This window comes from Cetorhinus maximus, chromosome 12 (assembly GCF_964194155.1).
Source record: "Cetorhinus maximus chromosome 12, sCetMax3.hap1.1, whole genome shotgun sequence".
Taxonomy (NCBI): domain Eukaryota; kingdom Metazoa; phylum Chordata; class Chondrichthyes; order Lamniformes; family Cetorhinidae; genus Cetorhinus; species Cetorhinus maximus.
The window spans coordinates 100,155,210-100,172,779 of record NC_135890.1 but is presented as its reverse complement, the minus strand read 5'-3'; the positions used below and the strand labels follow the sequence as shown (position 1 = coordinate 100,172,779).

At 39.0% G+C, this 17,570-nt stretch overlaps 1 protein-coding gene across 1 annotated transcript in view; it reads right to left on the bottom strand.

The window, feature by feature from the left end:
• The window catches only part of LOC144687760 (uncharacterized), a 186,448-nt gene that overhangs the window by 99,442 nt on the left and 69,436 nt on the right, over positions 1-17,570 (bottom strand). Inside the window, exons 12-14 of the mRNA XM_078554244.1 lie at positions 12,166-12,256; positions 2,325-2,492; positions 1,592-1,653 (exon numbers count right to left, since the gene is read on the bottom strand). Coding sequence (XP_078410370.1) covers positions 1,592-1,653; positions 2,325-2,492; positions 12,166-12,256 — 321 coding nt within the window. The remainder of the gene's footprint in view (positions 1-1,591; positions 1,654-2,324; positions 2,493-12,165; positions 12,257-17,570) is intronic.

Below are 17,570 nucleotides of genomic sequence, written 5' to 3'. Positions count from 1 at the left end.
GATCACAGACAGTTAGAATGATCAAAGTCAAATTCTTATTCTCCTGCAGCAGGCATGACAAAGGATTCATCAGATGTTCACACAAATATAGCAGGAGCCTCTCAGTATAACCTCCCAATATATTTACTCACATGTGGCTATATAGCTAACATGGAAGATGTGAGTTTCTTGTGTTTTAAAAAAAACAAATCACTTCATAACATGTCTTTCACTAGAACACACTTGTTAAATCACTCACAAAGATTGTGTTATTTTGAAGGCTGGGGGGTGTGTTTAACTTGCCTAGCAGCATATGCCATGCATCAGAAAACTACAGCATTTGTTAGTCATTAACTGGAAGCTTCTTCTAGCATCAGAAACCTAGAGGCTAGAGTTCAAATCAAACTACAGTAAATTGATTTCAATTAATCCGACAATTTGTGGACTGGCCCCAGAAAGTTGCCATGAAAAGTGCTAGCTTATTATAAAAATCCAACTGATTCACTAATGTCTTTCAGTGGGGGGGGCGGGGGGAAGGAGAGAACCTGCCCAAGCTGACCTAGATATGGCTCCGGTCCTACACATAGTTGACTCATTACCCTTGGGGCAGCTAGGGATATGCAATAAATATTGGCTTGCCAGAGTCAACCCATATCTCAAGGACAAATCGATAAAAGACTGGATCTAAAAACGGTGAGGTTACCATTCTTTGCACTCTAATTTTCCCCTCAAAACTACAGTCACTCTCTGCCAAAAGCTGTTAAAAATGAAACAAATTGACTACCTCTCTTCTATCGGTCACTTAACAGAGGTATGTCCTGCAACTTACTGCCTCTCGACACAGGGCAAAATCTCTGAAGCATGGTATAGATTAAGTGCCAGCTAACACTAGCACACATACAATTTTTTTCTATGCAGCACAAACGCAATATTGACTTGGAGCAGGGAAGAGAAATCCAAGTAGGTGGGTGGAGTGAAGTTGGGGGAAGAAAGAGGATGATTTTCAAATGAGAAAACAAGACAAACAGGAACTGAGAATTTAATGACAGGATGTCCAATTTTTTTTTCAAGCAGTTTCCCACATCACAGTCTCCAGACTGATAGGCCGGTTGACTCGAGAGCAGGTGTTAGGTAACTTTGCCATCACAGTGGGTTGGGGTGATTCATGCGTCATTTGGATTGTGATGGAGGCGGCGGTGGATCACACGTCATGGGGGCTGAGTAGAAAGGGCTGATTTGGGAGTTAGCCAATCGCAGGAGTCCCATCATGAGGCAAGCTTTGTGGGGCATAGTAGCACTCATGTTCCTGGTGGCCCACAAGTACAATAAAGGCACTTCACCTTCTCTTGCCTGTTGGGATTCCCAGCTTCCATATGTTAACAAATTTTAAGGTGAAATAAAATGGAGGCATGTACCCTCTTTCAAAGAGTTAATGACCACCAGAAGGGGTTGGCACACCTTCACCACCCCACAAAACAATCTGCCTCAGGTTGGGTTTGAGTATTTTTAAAATTTTACCTCCCCACTTGTCCTTGGAGTAAAAATCCCCCCCTAATATGTTAGTACCAGGAATGGTTATACTGAAATGCTAAGTTTATCCAAAAACACTGACCTTCAAAACCTGAGATGCTTGCCTAGTAGGGTACGTAAAACTGACTTTCTGGAACTCAAGTCCTGAAATAAGAAAATAATCTTAACATCCTGAAAAAGGCAATCAATATTTCAGATATTTTTATTACCCTAAGAAAAATTCACATTTTCAGTTTTCTAAAATTCAAAGCTTTTGGTGCTAGACAATGAAGAACTCGAGAAATATATCAGATGGTACAAACAAACTTCTCAGATGTGACAAAAGAAAAATATCTTTATACTTCATACAACAAAATAACTCATGAGCTGGTCACTGGTTTACTGTGAATAAGTAAGTCAAAATCTGTTTTTCTTGCAAAAGATTCTGGGATGTGGGAGTATTTTAGAGGCCCTCAATCTACAATTCCATTCATTTATAAAAAAGGCTACTGTATTTTGAGGATTGAATGAGCAAAATTCTGTTTTTATAACATGAACGCCTGGGATTCTTAACAGTGGTTTTGTGTCAGGCAGGGGGGGAGAGAATCCTCATTTCTCATTCCCTGGTTCATTTCACTTTTCCACAAAAATATCAAACCAGTGGCCTTGCACACAGATAAAATTATTCTAATGGGGTTTTAACTATTACAATATGTCAACAAGTTTGTACACTGAAAATTTTTTTCATTAAAATAAATAATTTAAGAGTCGTTAAATCAATGAAAGAAAGCTTTTGGCTAAACTGAATGGACTAAAAAATATAAAAATCTACTTACTGCCTTCAAGAGAAGCAACGCGATTTCCACCCACACAGGGAATGTTTGGCTTACGGTCCAGCAGCTCAAAGATACGAATAGAGGCTCCAACAGCTTGCATGAAGTCACCATAGAGAGAGGCTAACATTCCAAATGCCATTGCAACATTAATCGAATATACCATAAAGGCTAATTTAAAAACAGAAAAAAGTTATAAAATACACCAAGTTAAAAGAGAAGGAAAGCTTAGGAAGTGTCCTTCTGAATATAACGTACTATCATATGCTTGTACTACTCCTTTTAGTTCACTAATCAAGTTAGAATACATTTTTAGTTAATTTATATTGTATTAGGCATTCAATATTTCGTCGTTTTGAACAAGGTAGGAATTGTCACTCAAAGTTCAATACTAGAGAGGGGAAATTATACCATTACTCAATAGGAAATTACTTAGTCATCAAACAAATACTTTGAAGTCACCCCCAATGGAAAATGGAAAGGCATCTCCAATCAAAAATAATATATTTTGGTATTTTTCCAGTTAAGTCTTTCAAAATGTTTGCATCAGTCAATACCAAAGAACCCGCCAATTTTGACAGTAAGCGGATATTTTCATTGACTGGGAGACTAGCAGGAGTTAGGGTCACTACCACGTTTTTCTTCACTCACCTCTGTTGTTCTCCAATTGATGGAAAGATAGGTTAGCTGTTTCATTGGAACTGCCATTTTAGAAACCTAAGCATATCCTTCCTGTTTAGATGGGCTTATGTGCAGGTGAGCAGAGTGGTTCCGAGCATAACACCAAATGGGACATTCAATACATCAATACAAATTGAAACAGGTAAGCTCTGTACAGATTTTTTGTCAACTGCTGAAACTAGAGTTGTGAAAGCTGTCAACAGGATCATTCTGAGTGAGTGTATGTGGTCTTTAATGCTCCTCTCTGCAATTCTGGGGAAGAAAATCATGGTTGATGTTCAGGGGAGTGTTTTTGGTTAGTGCTGTTAGTTCTGCAGTGGCTAGAATTCCAGGGAAGGTGGACTGGGAACTTTCTAGCTGCCAATAGATCAATTTTTCCAAAGCCAGCTGATCTTACTCACAGGAGCAGAGGGAAAAAGGGGCCAATGCGCCAGACTGAGGCAGGCGTAGTGGTGAAAGGCAACATGTTCAAAAATTCAGATCAGCAAAGTAACTTGGGAACCTTAATCAATTAATTGCTATAATTTCCCATAAGATCCCTACATTACATTCCAGTTTATACTGTAATCTAAATTTTTCCCCTGTCTTAAAACAATATATTTATTTCTTAAATATATTTTTAAATGAAACTATACCTTGAGATTATTTGAAATGGCCCTAATGATTCCAAGGTTGGTATTTTATGAAACTAATTCATTAATCTGTGGTCAGTGTATTAGATTAATAAACATATGCACTGAAGTTAATACTAAAGGAGGTCAAAATGCCTCAGAAATGGTGGTTATAGTTTCATCAACAAACTGCATTAGATTAACAAATAATGTTAATCACAGATTCCCAAATGGCAATATTTTGCTACATGGCAAGATTATACAGAAAGGAAAATAAACATTTCTGACACTTGTTGCAATTAGTTCCAATGTAGGTAAATCGTAGAATCACAGAATTACCACGCAGAAGGATGTCATTTGGCCCATCATGTGTGCACCAGTTCTCAAAATGAGCAACTCACTTAGTGCCATTCTCCCACCTTTTCCCTGTAACCCTGCACATTCTTCCTTTTTAGATAGCGGTCTAATTCCCTTTTGAATGCTTCAATTGAACCTGCCTCCACCACACTCAGGCAGTGCATCCCAGACATTAACCACTCATTGCATGAAAACGTTTTCCTTTTGTTGCTTTTGCTGCTTTTACCAATTACTTTAAATCTGTGCTCCCTCAATCTTGATCCTTTCACGAACGGGAACAGTTTCTCCCTATCTAGTCTGTCCTGACCCCTTATGATTTTGAATGCCTCTATCAATTCTCCTCTTAGCCTTTTCTCCAAGGAAAACAGACACAACTTTTCCATTTCATCTTCATAACTGAAGTGTAGTTAGCCATCATACAAAAACTTAGAGATTTGCTAATGCTTAAAAACAGATTTCAAAATTATATACGTTAAACCAAGATCAAAACACAGCAAATGAACCAGCATTTTTCATGATGATTACTTTTCCTCTCAGCTGCTGCATTGTATAGTTTATAGAGCAATGATCCATTTGCAAGTGAATTCTTGGACAATCTAATTTTTCACAAATGACATGGTCAGATCTGGTAGAGTCATTCCTGTTATCTAAGCCTTTATATAAGTAATTAATTTTGTTTCTTCCAATTTACTACATTTAACTGGCTTCCACTGCACCTAATTTAACAACTGTGCAATTCTTTAGCATCATGGATTGATCATTTATCAAGTTCAATCATGAAAGGAATTTTACATTCAGTTCAAAGAAGAGAACAGTAGGTCCCAGGCTAGTATTATAAACTTAAATAAGGGCAATTATGAGGGCATGGCAGCAGAGAAGTGAACTAGGAAATGAGGTTAAGTGATAGGTCAATAGAGATGCAGTGGCATGTATTTAAAAGGATATTTCAGAATACTCAGAATAGATACATTCCAAAAAGAAAGAAAAATCCCAATGGGCTGATCTACCATCTGTGGTTAACTAAAAAAATTAAAGACAGTATCAACCTTAAATTAAAAGCATATAATTGCACAAGGATGGGTGGCAGGTCAGAAGACTGGACAGAATATAAAGAACAGCAAACAAAGACTAAAATATTAATTAGGAGGGAAAAATTAGAGTACGAGAGAAAGTTAGCTTGAAATATAAAAACAGACAGTAACGGTTTCCATAGATATTTAAATAAGAAAAGTTATCAAAATGAGCATTGGTCCTACAGAAAATGAGTCTGGGGAATTAATAATGAAAAATAAGAAGATGGCAGATGATTTAAACAGGTATTTTGCATTGGTCTTCGCTATAGAGGATACAAGTAACATCCCAGAAACAGTTGTAAATCTGCAATTGGAAGGGAGGGAGGAACTCAAGAAAATTACAATCACCAGGAAGTGGTACTGAGCAAATTGTTGGATCTGCGGTTGACAAATCTCCAGGTCCTGATGGACTTCATCCTTAAAAGAAGTGGCTAGTGAGATAGTTGGTGCATTGGTTTTAATTTTCCAAAATTCCCTAGATTCAGGGAAGGATCCATTAGATTGGAAAATAGCAAATGTAACTCCTTTATTCAAAAAGGGAGGAAGGCAGAAAGCAGGAAACTACAGGCCAGTTAGCTTAACATCTGTCATAGGGAAAATGTTAGAAACTATTATTAAAGATGTTATGGCAGGGCACTTAGAAAAATTCAAGGCAATCAGGCAGAGTCAACATGGTTTTGTGAAAGAGAAATCATGTTTAACCAATTTAGTGGAGTTCTTTGAAGGAGTCACATGTGTTGTGGATAAAGGGGAACCAGTGTATGTACTGCACTTAGATTTCCAGAAGACATCTGATAAGGTGCCACATCAAAGGTTATTGCCAAAAATAAATGCTCATGCTGTATGGGGTAACATGTTGGCATGGATGGAAGATTGGCTAGCTAACAAGAAACAGAGTAGGCATAAATGTGTCTTTTTCTGGTTGGTAAGATGTAACAAGTGGTGCGCTACATAGATCAGTCCTGGGGCCTCAACTTTTTACAATTTATCTAAATGACATCGATGAAGGGTCTGAAGGTATAGTTTCTAAATTTGTTGATGACACAAAGATAGGTAGGAAAGTAAGTTGTAAAGGGGACATAAGGAGGCTACATGGGGACATAGATAAGTTAAGTGAATAGGCAAAGACCTGGCAAATGGAGTATAATGTGGGAAAATGTGATATTTCACATTTTGGCAGGAAAAATATAAAAGCAGCATACTATCTAAATGGTGAGAGATTGCAGAGCTCTGAAATGCAGAGGGACCTGGATGTCTTAGTGCATGGATCACAAAAGCCTAGTATACAGGTATAACAAATAATTAGGAAAGCTAATAGAATGTTATTGTTTATTGCCAGGGGGATTGGATATAAAAATGGGGTGGTTATTCTTCAGTTGCATAGGACACTGGTGATACCACATCTGGAGTACTGTCTACAGTATTGGTCTCCTTATTTAAAAAAGGATATAAATGTGTTAGAAGCAGTTCAAAGAAAGTTTACTAGACTAATACCAGGAATGGGTGGGTTGTCTTATGAGGAAAGGTTGGACAGGCTAGGCTTGTATTCAATGGAGTTTAGAAGAGTAAGAGGCAACTTGATTGAAACATATAAGCTCCTGAGGGACCTTGACAGGGTAGATGTCGAGAAGATGTTTCCTCCTGTAGAAGAATCTAGGTCTAGGGGTCACTGTTAAAAATAAGGGGTCGCCCATTTAAGACAGATGAGGAGAATTTTTTTCTCTCAGAAGATGGTGAGTATTTGGAACTCCCTTCCTCAAAAGGCAATAGAAGCAAATACTTTGAATATTCTTAAAGCAGAGGTCGATAGGTTCTTGATAAACAAGGGGATGAAAGGTTATTGAGGATAGGTGGAGGTTATAATCAGATCAATCATGATTTATTGAATGGCAGAGCAGGCTCAAGGGGCCAAGTAGCCTACTCCTGCTCCTAATTCATATGTTCGTATGGCATTCAAATCTTGTACTTTTAATAATACTGTACTTTTCATAAGTTTATCATTTCTGATGCTAAAATTTGAAATCATAGCTGCATTAATACTCGGGATTTAATTTGAGTATATTTCACAAGCTACGCAAAATGATAACATAATTAAAAAATAGTTTCATACCCCATGTCAGTATCTGTGCAATAGGACAAAGAATAGAACTAAGCTAGAGAAAAATCAGAATGTGTAAAGATATCTGAAAAAGGTTTAAGATATACATTCTAAACCAATGACTTGCCATTTCTGGAGTACAAGTTAGCATTTTTATAGTTTGTGCATGTGCTGAAGAGGAGAAGTTTGATTTTGTTCCACTTTTAACTAGAATTGGTGACATACAATAGTCACTGGTAATTTGAAATGTGCCATTTTAATATGTTGATATTGCATAGCACTGACTCCACTTGGTGGTGACATTCAAGAAATAAAATAATCAGGCATTCTCTGCTCCATTTTCCCTATGCATAGAGCTGCTTTTACTATTATAGTGGGTGGGTAAACTAAATCCCAGGGAAATGCTACTCTATTTTAATTCATGTAACTAGGAAATTACATGGGGATATTGGTTTAGACTGGAATTCACACTCAAGATCCTTGGAGTTGGAATTCTACATAAATACAAAAACAAACTACTGCAGATATTGGAAATCTGAAATAAAAACCAGAAATGCTCAATAGACATTTGTGTGGAGAGAGGAGCAGAGTTAGCGTTTTGGGACCAGGGGTTGTAGGAAGGTAGATTTTGGGGGTGGGGGGGGTGCGCAATAGAACATAAGGGAAGGTCTGTGATTAAATAACAGAAGGGATGATAGTTCAAGGCAAAAGGAGATGGTAAAGACACAAATAGAGAAATAAAAGATGGGTCTAGAGAAGGTGACTGCTTCCTATACAACCAATGAAGATCAATGTAAGCTCGAGGAACAACATCTCATCTTTTGATTAGACACTTTACAGCTTTCTAGATTCAGATCATAAATTAATGGTCCATTTTTTCAACTGGCAGCTGCTGATGATTTTCCTCCTACACTGCCTCTAGACCCATTGTTTGTTTCTTATGGTTAAAGCTTTGAGCAATGCAGCTCAATGGGTTCAAGCAGCAGTACAGCTGCCTCAGATAGAACGTTACAGGTTTGAGGTCAAGAATTACAAGTCATTGTACGGAGGGACACAACTGGTTTCAGTTTTAACCATGCTGATTTACACAAGACATTAAGGAACAATTTGACAGAAGTGTTTGAAATTATGGACGGTTAGAACACAGTAGATAGAAACAAAAACAAAATACTACAGTGTTGGAAGTCTGAGATAAAAACAGAAAATGCTGGAAATACTCAACAGGTCTGGCAGCATCTGTACAGAAAGAAGCATAGTTAAAATTTCAGGTCGATGGCCTTTGGTCAGATAGGCAGTTTCCATGAATTCGGAGACTTGAAATTTCAGATAGGTTAAATAGGTGGCTGAAAGAAAAGGGAATAAAGGACTATGGGCACATAGTCTTTAATACCTTAAAGTCTTAATCCTAAGATTAAGCTCGATTGAAGGACAAATGTTTACACAAGCCAGCTGGGTCAAATGTCTTATTCCCATGTTGCTACAACAAGGCGGTTTGCACCACTCATTCTAAGCTGTGTTTCTTTCCCTATGGCAAACAGGTCAATTAACAGGATGACAAAAATCTGAATGCACAGAATCAGTTTTTGAAGTAACTTTAAAACGTCCTTTGAGATTTAGCACAGAGCTTGGAATGCCCCTACAATCAACAGTATGATTAAGAGAAAAACCCTGTGGAGATTTTTTTAAACAAAAATTGAAATACATTGATGTCAGCATCAGCAATTTTCAAGTTTTGAAACAGTGAGTGCATACTGATGAAATGTAATAGCATATTTTCAAAACTGCACATTTTTCTAGATAAGATGACTGATCTGTTTGACTTGAGGTCAAGTTTGATTCAAATCACTCATCCTTCTAAGACATTCATTTACACGAGGTTTGTGCTAAATGTCATAACTCAAAAATGAGTGTCTGATTTCAGAAGGTTGTCAACACTTGCAAAAGATTGTGAAGAAAGGTGAATTCAATAAAAATCACACCTCTGCAGCAGTTTTTAAACAATTCGGATTTGCCAGTCTTTAGATTGATAATCAAATGATGCAATGATGAAGATAGTTTAAGAAAAAGTATAAATGTAAAATTATTCACAAGGCTTGCAAATTCCAGTTTCTAGTTTTTATGCAATATTTATGAAAGAGAGATCTCAGTTACACATTAGGTTTCCTCCCAATTAATCTTTCATTAGAACTTTACATAGTAATACTGAAGAAATGTATTTCTTCACGCACATATTACTGCCAATTGCAGTTTAAAAATTGCCTAATAAAAAGCATCATTTTGCAATGACTTCCAAAACATGGACTTTAATCATTATAAATCTTAACCACCTTGATTCTATTGAAGCACAACATTCTCTGGAGTTAAAGCTTTCAAATCAGAACATGGGCTAATTGCATCTGAAAACAACCAGTTATGAGTTTAATGAAATAGTAAACTCTAGAAACTATTGCAGAGAAAAATCACTGGATTATTAAAACAATCTAAATGTGATAATACAAAAACTTTCAACTTCATTTACAATCCAATGAGACCCTAGCAGCCATAAGTATATACCAACTTGCTTATGACAAAGTACTTACTGCCATGAATAAACTTTCCACAAAGACCACCACCAACCCACCCCCCCCCACCTTCCATAATTGCTTTGTGACAAGTTTATATAGGCAGTTTCCATTAAAAATGTAGACATTCAGATTAATACTGGAAATGTAAAATTTGGGATAGAATGTGTGATTTTACAATATGAAATGAATTACATCAGTGCACCATTGTACAATTATTCACTGGCTTCTCAGCCTGGATATCCTGAAGATCGCAGTTAGTCTTCGCTTCCTGTGTACAATGCCAATGGGAATCAACTAGTATTCCTCAAACTTCATAAGTTGCTTTGGAAACTGTAGGGTGTACTGAAGTGCAACATTTCTCAATTGCATCGCTACAAATGGAGTACTGTGTCCAATTCTGGGTACCGCATTTTAGGAAGGATGAGGCATTTGAGGGGGTGCAGAAAAGAAGATTTACAAGAATGTTTCCAGGGATGAGGGACTTCAGTTACGAGGATATATTGGAAAAGGTGGGGCTGTTCTCCTTAAAGAGAAGGTTGAGAGGAAATTTGATAAAGTTGTTCAAGATCATGAGGGGTTATGGAGAATAGATAGAGAGAAACTGTTCCCATTGGCGGAAGGATCGAGAGCCAGAGGACACTGTTTTAACATGAATGGCAAAAGGAGCAACAGTGACATGAGGAAAAACTCCTTTACACTACACATGGTTAGGATCTGGAGTGCGCTGCCTGAGAGTGTGGTGGAAGCATCTTCAATAGTGGCTTTCAAAAGGATAATTACCTGAAGAGAAAAAATTTGCATAGCTATGGGAAAAAGACAGGGAGTGGGACTAACCGAGTTGTTCTTGCAGAGAACTGGCACAAAGAGGACGCACTGAAAGGTACAGCGGTACCTCGATTATAGGCTCCCATTTACCTCTTAATCAAGATCTCAAATTATATATGCTACAGCAACACCGACAGTACAACAATGAAAGGTTCATTAAAAATGGATGTAATTCCTCTTGCACCACAAGGTTGATTTATGTCATAGTGGAGATTGATTTTAGCAAACAGTGCATTGAGATGCAACCCTACGGAAGGCTTTGTCCCATGAAAATTTTGGTTGTTCGGGAATGAGGATAATGGAGATTCCACTGTGCCCACCTGTCAAGCACACAATGTGCAGCAATTGCAATTCAGCATTAAATGAATGCAAAGGATATACCGAGGTAATAATCAAAAGTACTGTCACATTTATCCTATGCTGCTTTATGACTATCAAAAATAGTTACAATGTTTAATGAATTTGTTTCCTGCTATTTCTTCCTTGAATGGCAGTATCAATACAAATACAAGTTCATTAAAAAAAACCTGCAATCAAATTTTACATGAAACCAATCAAAATCTCAAAAGTCAAAATTCCATTATGTGTTTTAGACCTCAATGCAGAGTGCAGAATGGATGTGTTGTATTATTCTAGAACCAATTGTTATTAAATTATAATAATTTTCATAATATTATGGTGGATTACTGTAAAGTAGGTTTATAGAGGTGAGTATGGATGATTCTGTCTGCGTGTGATTTAAGTGGGTTGGAGTCAGCCAGACTTCAAGCTTGAAATTATCAAAAGGAGTTAGGTGCAGAAGGGTACTTGAAATGCAAAGGAGTAAACATGGGTGGGGTCTTCGCATATAATATGTGAATTAAATTTGCATTTTTAGATAAGTGAAGCAGTTGTTTGGAATTCAGAGGGATGGTAGGATGTTTACAACTGGTAGGATAAGCAAAAGGAAAGAGGTCATATTGGCCACATGAAAGGTTTTTATATTATGAGAAAAGTAAATTTGCAAAGACAAGGGGAACAATGGAATTTACAGATTAAAGAGAGAGAGAAACATATATAAAGGGGAATGAAAGACCATGTTAGGGCACCATGTAAGATCTAACAGGAGTGTGTGAAACAGCCTTGAAGCCGCCGCCAGCCATTTTTGCATAAGTCTGCTATGTCTACTAACTAAAGTTGGAGAAAAGCCTTTGGAATTCCACTCTCCAGTGGGTGCTTTGGTAACTTGCTGGTTTGCTTTTAAAATTTAAAATCTATTTTAGATTGTTGCGTTAAAGGGGGTGTGTAGTTAGGAGTTAGGTTAATTTAAAAAATTAGGATTGTTATAGTATTAAGTAACTGTAATCTTGTGTATGTGCTTGAAATCTTATCTTTTGTTAATAAATGTTTTAATTTGTTTTTTTAAAAATCTCTAAAAGGTGTTAGTAAACTCATTATTTCTGAATTCAGTGCCCAAATCTTCTTATAACAATTACAAATTGCAATAGCATGGCCAAGTTTCCCTGGTGGATTTGGTCCACCTGGCACACATCACCTGCAACATCATAACACAAGCCTACACAAGTACAGCCCAACTATCGTAGGCAAATAGCATCTACATATACTCATGAAAAAGGGGTAGTCACCATCACTTACATGCCAGAGTCCCAAAAGAGATTCCAGATTTTCCATGTCTTCCATCATAGACAAGCTTTGCACCATACCACAGTACAAGCACAATTGCGCCCTGTAACAAGAAATCAGTCAGTGCTACTGTTCTATATAGATAGATAGCTATATAGAACATCCAGACAATGTACACCAGAGGCAAATACTTTATTACAAGTTGAATTTCCAGGACACTCATGGACAAAAATAATTTTAAATATTAAAAAATCTGCTAACACTGGACATCTCTTGGTACCGGGTGTCATTTTCAATCATTTGGAATTTCTTCTACTGGTTTAAAATAATTTGCTTTCGCAAATTTCCATCTAGCTTTCTATTTAATAACACAAACCAATGTGTATTTTTAATACTGCATGTTCACGCATTAATAGCATAACCAGAAATTAAATAATGATTTTTTTCATTAGAAAAATTAAATCATTTATTGTACAGGAACAGCACCATCTGTTTTTTTTATTTGTTCACGGGATGTGGTCATCGCTTGCTAGGCCAGCATTTATTGCCCATCCCTAGTTGCCCTCAAGAAGGTGGTGATGAGCTGCCTTCTTGAACTGCTGCAGTCCATGTGTTGTAGAGACACCCACAGTGCTGTTAGAAAGGCAATTCCAGGATTTTGACCCAGTAACAATGAAAGAACAGCAATATAGTTCCATGTCAGGATGATGTGTGGCTTGGAGGGAACTTGCAGGCGGTGGTGTTCCCATGAATCAGCTGCCCTTGTCCTTCTAAATGCTACAGGTCTCAGGTTTGGAAGGTGCTGTCGAAGGAGCCTTGGCGAGTTGCTCAAGTACATTTTGTAGATTGTACACACTGCTGCCACTGTGGGTCAGTGGTGGAGGGAGTGAATGTTGAAGGTGCTGGATGGGGTGCCAATCAAGCGGGCTAATGTGTCCTGGATGGGATCAAGCTTCTTGAGTGTTGTTGGAGCTGCACTCATGCAGGCAAGTGGAGAGTATTCCATCACACTCCTGACTTGGGCCTTGTAGATGATGGACAAGCTTTGGGGAGTCAGGTGAGTTACACTTTGCAAAATTCCCAGCCTCTGGCTTACTCTTGTAGCCATAGTATTAAATGACTGGTCCAGTTCAGTTTCTGGTAAATGGTAACCCCCAAGATGTTGGCAGTGGGGGATTCAGCAATAGTAAAGCCATTCAATGTCAAGGGCGATGGTTAGATTCTCTCTTGTTGGAGATGGTCATTGTCTGGCATTTGTGTAGCACCAATGTTAGCTGTCACTTATCAGCCCAAGCCTGAATATTGTCCAGGTCTTGCTGCATATGGTCACAGACTGTTTCGTATCTGAGGAGGTGTGAATGGTGCTGAAAATTGTGCAGTAATCCGCAAACATCCCCACTTCTGACCTTATGATGGAAGGTAGGTCATTGGTGAAGCAGCTGAAGATGGTTGGGCCTAGGACACTATCCTGAGGAACTCCTGCAGCAATGCCCTGGTAACGGAGATGATTGACCTCCAACAACCACAACCATCTTCCTTTGTGCTAGGTATGACTCCAACCAGTGGAGAGTTTTCCCCCAATTCCTATTGACTCCAGTTTTGCTAGGGCTCCTTGATGCCACACTTGGTCAAACCCAGCCTGGATGTCAAGGACAATCATTCTCACCTCACCTTGAGTTCAACTCTTTTGTCCATGTTTGGACCAAGGCTATAATGGGGTCAGGAGCTGAGTGGCCTTGGCATAAATGAAACTGAGCATCAGTGATTAGGTCATTGCTGAGTAAGTGCCGCTTGATAGCACTGTTGATGACACCTTCCATCACTTTACTGAAGATGGAGAAGAGAATCATGGGGTGGTAAATGGCCGGGTTGGATTTATCCTGCATTTTGAGGACAGGGCGTACCTGGGCAATTTTCCACATTTCCGATAGATGCCAGTGTTGTAGTTGTACTGGAACAGCTTGGCTATAGACATGGCAAGTTTTGGAGCACAAGTCTTCAGTACTATTGCCAGAATGTTGTCAGGGCCCAAAGCCTTTTCAGTATCCAGCGCCTTCACCTGTTTCTTGATATTCCGTGGAGTGAATCGAATTGGCTGAAGACTGGCATCTGTAATGCTGGGGACTACAGGAGGCGGCCGAGATGGATCATCGATTCGGCACTTCTGACTGAAGATTGGTGCAAATGCTTCAGCCTTATTTTTTGTACTGATGTGCTGGGCTCTGGGGATTTTAGTTGGTTGTTTAATTTAATTTAATTAATTTAATCATGACTAGATGAGGCAGGATTGCAGAGCTTAGATCTGATCTGTTGGTTGTGGGATCGCTCAGCTCTGTCTATCACATGCTGCTTCCGTTGTCTGGCATATAAGTAGCCCTGTGTTGTAGCATCACCAGGATGACACCTAAATTTTAGATATGCCTGGTGCTGCTCCTGGCATGCCCTCCTGCACTCTTCATTGAACCAAGGTTGAACCTTGGGCTTGATGGTAACGGTAGAATGGGGAGTATGCTGAGCCATGAGAGGTTACAGATTGTGTTCGAGTATAATTCTGCTGCTGCTGATGGCCCACAGCACCTCATGGATGCCCAGTTGAGCTGTTAGATCTGTTCAAAATCTCTCTCATCTAGCACGGTGGTAGTGCCGCACAACACGATGGAGGGTATCCTCAATGTGAAGATGGGACTTTGTCTCCACAAGAACTGTGCAATGGTCACTCCTACCAACAATGTCATGGGCAGATGCACTTGCGACAGGTAGATTTGTGAGGACGAGGTCAAGTAGATTTTTCTCTCTTGTTTTTCTCACCACCTACTACAGACCCAGTCTAGCAGCTATATCCTTTAGGACTCAGCTAGCTCAGACAGTAGTTGTGCTACTGAGCTGCTCTTAGCGTTGGACTTTGAAGTCCCCCACCCAAAGTGTATTCTGTTCACTTTCCACCCTCAGTGCATCTTCCAATTGGTGTTCAACATGGAGGAGTACTGATTCATCAGTTGAGGAAGGGACAGTAGGTGATAGTCAGCAGAAGATTTCCTTCCCCGTTTGACCTGATGCCATGAGACGTCATGGGGCCTGGAGTCAATATTAAGGACTCCCCGGGCGACTCCCTCTTGACTGTATACCACTGTGCCGCACCTCTGGTTAGTCTCTCCTGTCAGCAGGATAGGACATACACAGGGATTGTGACAATGGTGCCTGGGGCATTTTCTTTAGGTTATGATTTGTTAAATATGACTATGTCAGGCTGTTGCTTGACTCGTCTATGGGAGTTCTCCCAATTTTGGCACAAGCCCCAGATGTTGATAAGGAAAACCTTGCAGGGTCGACAAGGTTAGCATGCAAGGCCATGAAGGAGGGCACAAGGTGAGCTGAAAAATCTGAGTTGGTGCTAGAAGTGACAAAGAGGCAGTGACCATAGTCTCTAATGACTGGAAAGCATTTGACAGGGTAGTTCTTTCCAATCATTGCCTTTACTGGCAGAGAGGTACTGAAAGCTTGATCTCAGGCAGATTGAGTAAGGCTTATAAGTTTTGTCAAGCGCACAAGGCAGCAAGGTCACATTTGAGGTTGGAAAGGACGTAGCAAAATATTTGACTTGGTTAGCTTACTGAACGCACATATTTGCTTTACAGGTGTTATGATGGAAGGTTGGGCCAAGGGACAGTTTGAGGATGCTGTAATATAGTTAGCTTTTGTGCAACAACTGTGTGAGCGCACCCAAGATTAAGGACATTTATAAAGGTTTTTTGAAATTCAACAGTGCGCATCCAACATCAGCCTAATAGTCCAGCTGCACTCCCTTCCTCCTTCCCAGTGCTTTTGGAGAGACACTACTCCACACCACTCTCCCAGTCACTACACCCACTTCACCTTGCCCATTTCAAGGTATTTGCACAGCTGGGTGCTGTTGCAAACCAGGAACATGACTTGCAAGCAGGTAAATGGTTTCACTTAGCTTTAAGGATTTGGAAGTTTAGTTTCTCCTCCAACTGCTTCTAAATATTATAGCAGCGACAGAGCAAGAGTTGGACTCAGCAGATCAACATCTATCTGACTGGATCCTGACCAAGTCTCCTTGTCCTCAAAGCTTTCACTGCTGGTCATGCTGTACCCTGAACTTGATATCATTCTGGATCACAAATATGAAAGCCCACAGGTGGACATATCTCAGGTGCTTACACATAGTGAGCAACATCTAAAAGGAATTAAACACCAAGGAGTAGAAAGGAAATTTACTTCATTACTTTTGTCTGCAAGAAACACTGAAATCAGCTGGTTTCATTATAAAAATTGGATACGGCTTTTGAATTCCAACTTACATTCAATTTAATCTGTGTAGTTTTTACGTCTTAACTGAGTTCGATCCTTGAAGCAAAAATGACACTTGTCTATTCTGAGTATATCCATTTACAAAAATAGACTAAAGACTTGGAAGTTTGCTTAAAATCTGATGCAACTTTCCCTTCTCCATAATTTTCTCTTTTTCTACCCTTGCCTTCTGAAAATGTTAGCTTTTGACAACTTCAGCAGGAACTTGGGACTGATTATTTTCCTCTCCTCCCTTAGCCTAAGGCCAGCTGTATCACTCCACTCTCACCTTGGCTGATATCAGTTAATTCAGCAGAGGCCAGAGGTCAAGTTCGTGACTTTCCTGGTCTGCAATGACTCTCAGTACATTTATGTAGCCAGTCAATTGGGAAACAATAGTAAAGCAGCTTTAAATTTATTGTCATGACAGACTGGACATCACCATGTCATAAATACCCAATCTTCTAATGAAACAATGATATGTTAGAAAGTGAAACCTAGGAATTAAGAGATAATTTAACTGACAGTTTGATACGTCCTCAAATGCAGTCTAATTTACGAGAGTGATGACAGCTTTTATAGCAATTTAATCATTGATTAATTGATTTATTTTGCAGTTTTGTGCTGTAGTGAGCACATGATTCAAAACTCATGAGGCAAAGTAGCACATATTCTTTAAGAATCACACTTTCTCCATATCATTGGAGAGAAGAGAGTTCTAGAACAGCAATTCTGATGGAGTGATTAACCTGAAACATTAACCCTATTTTCCCTCTGCAGATGCTGCCTGACCTGCTAAGCATTTCCAGCATTTGCAGTATTTTGCTTTTGTTCTCCGAATCTTACTTGTATAATTTGGAACCACTTACTAGAAGCCATTTAAGTCAATCATTCATCATAAAATTATAAAGAAAACTCTCTTTTATACTGGATTACTGATTGGGGAGCAGTAGTTGGATGCACAGTTGATAGCATTGGATTTATGCAGTCAACTGCAAACACAGCCACCATGCACAGCCAACAGAACTCTGCAAATGCATGCATGGAACCCCATTCTTTGCAAGTATGTGTGACAGTATTCTGCGTATAGGGAGGAGCACTATTTT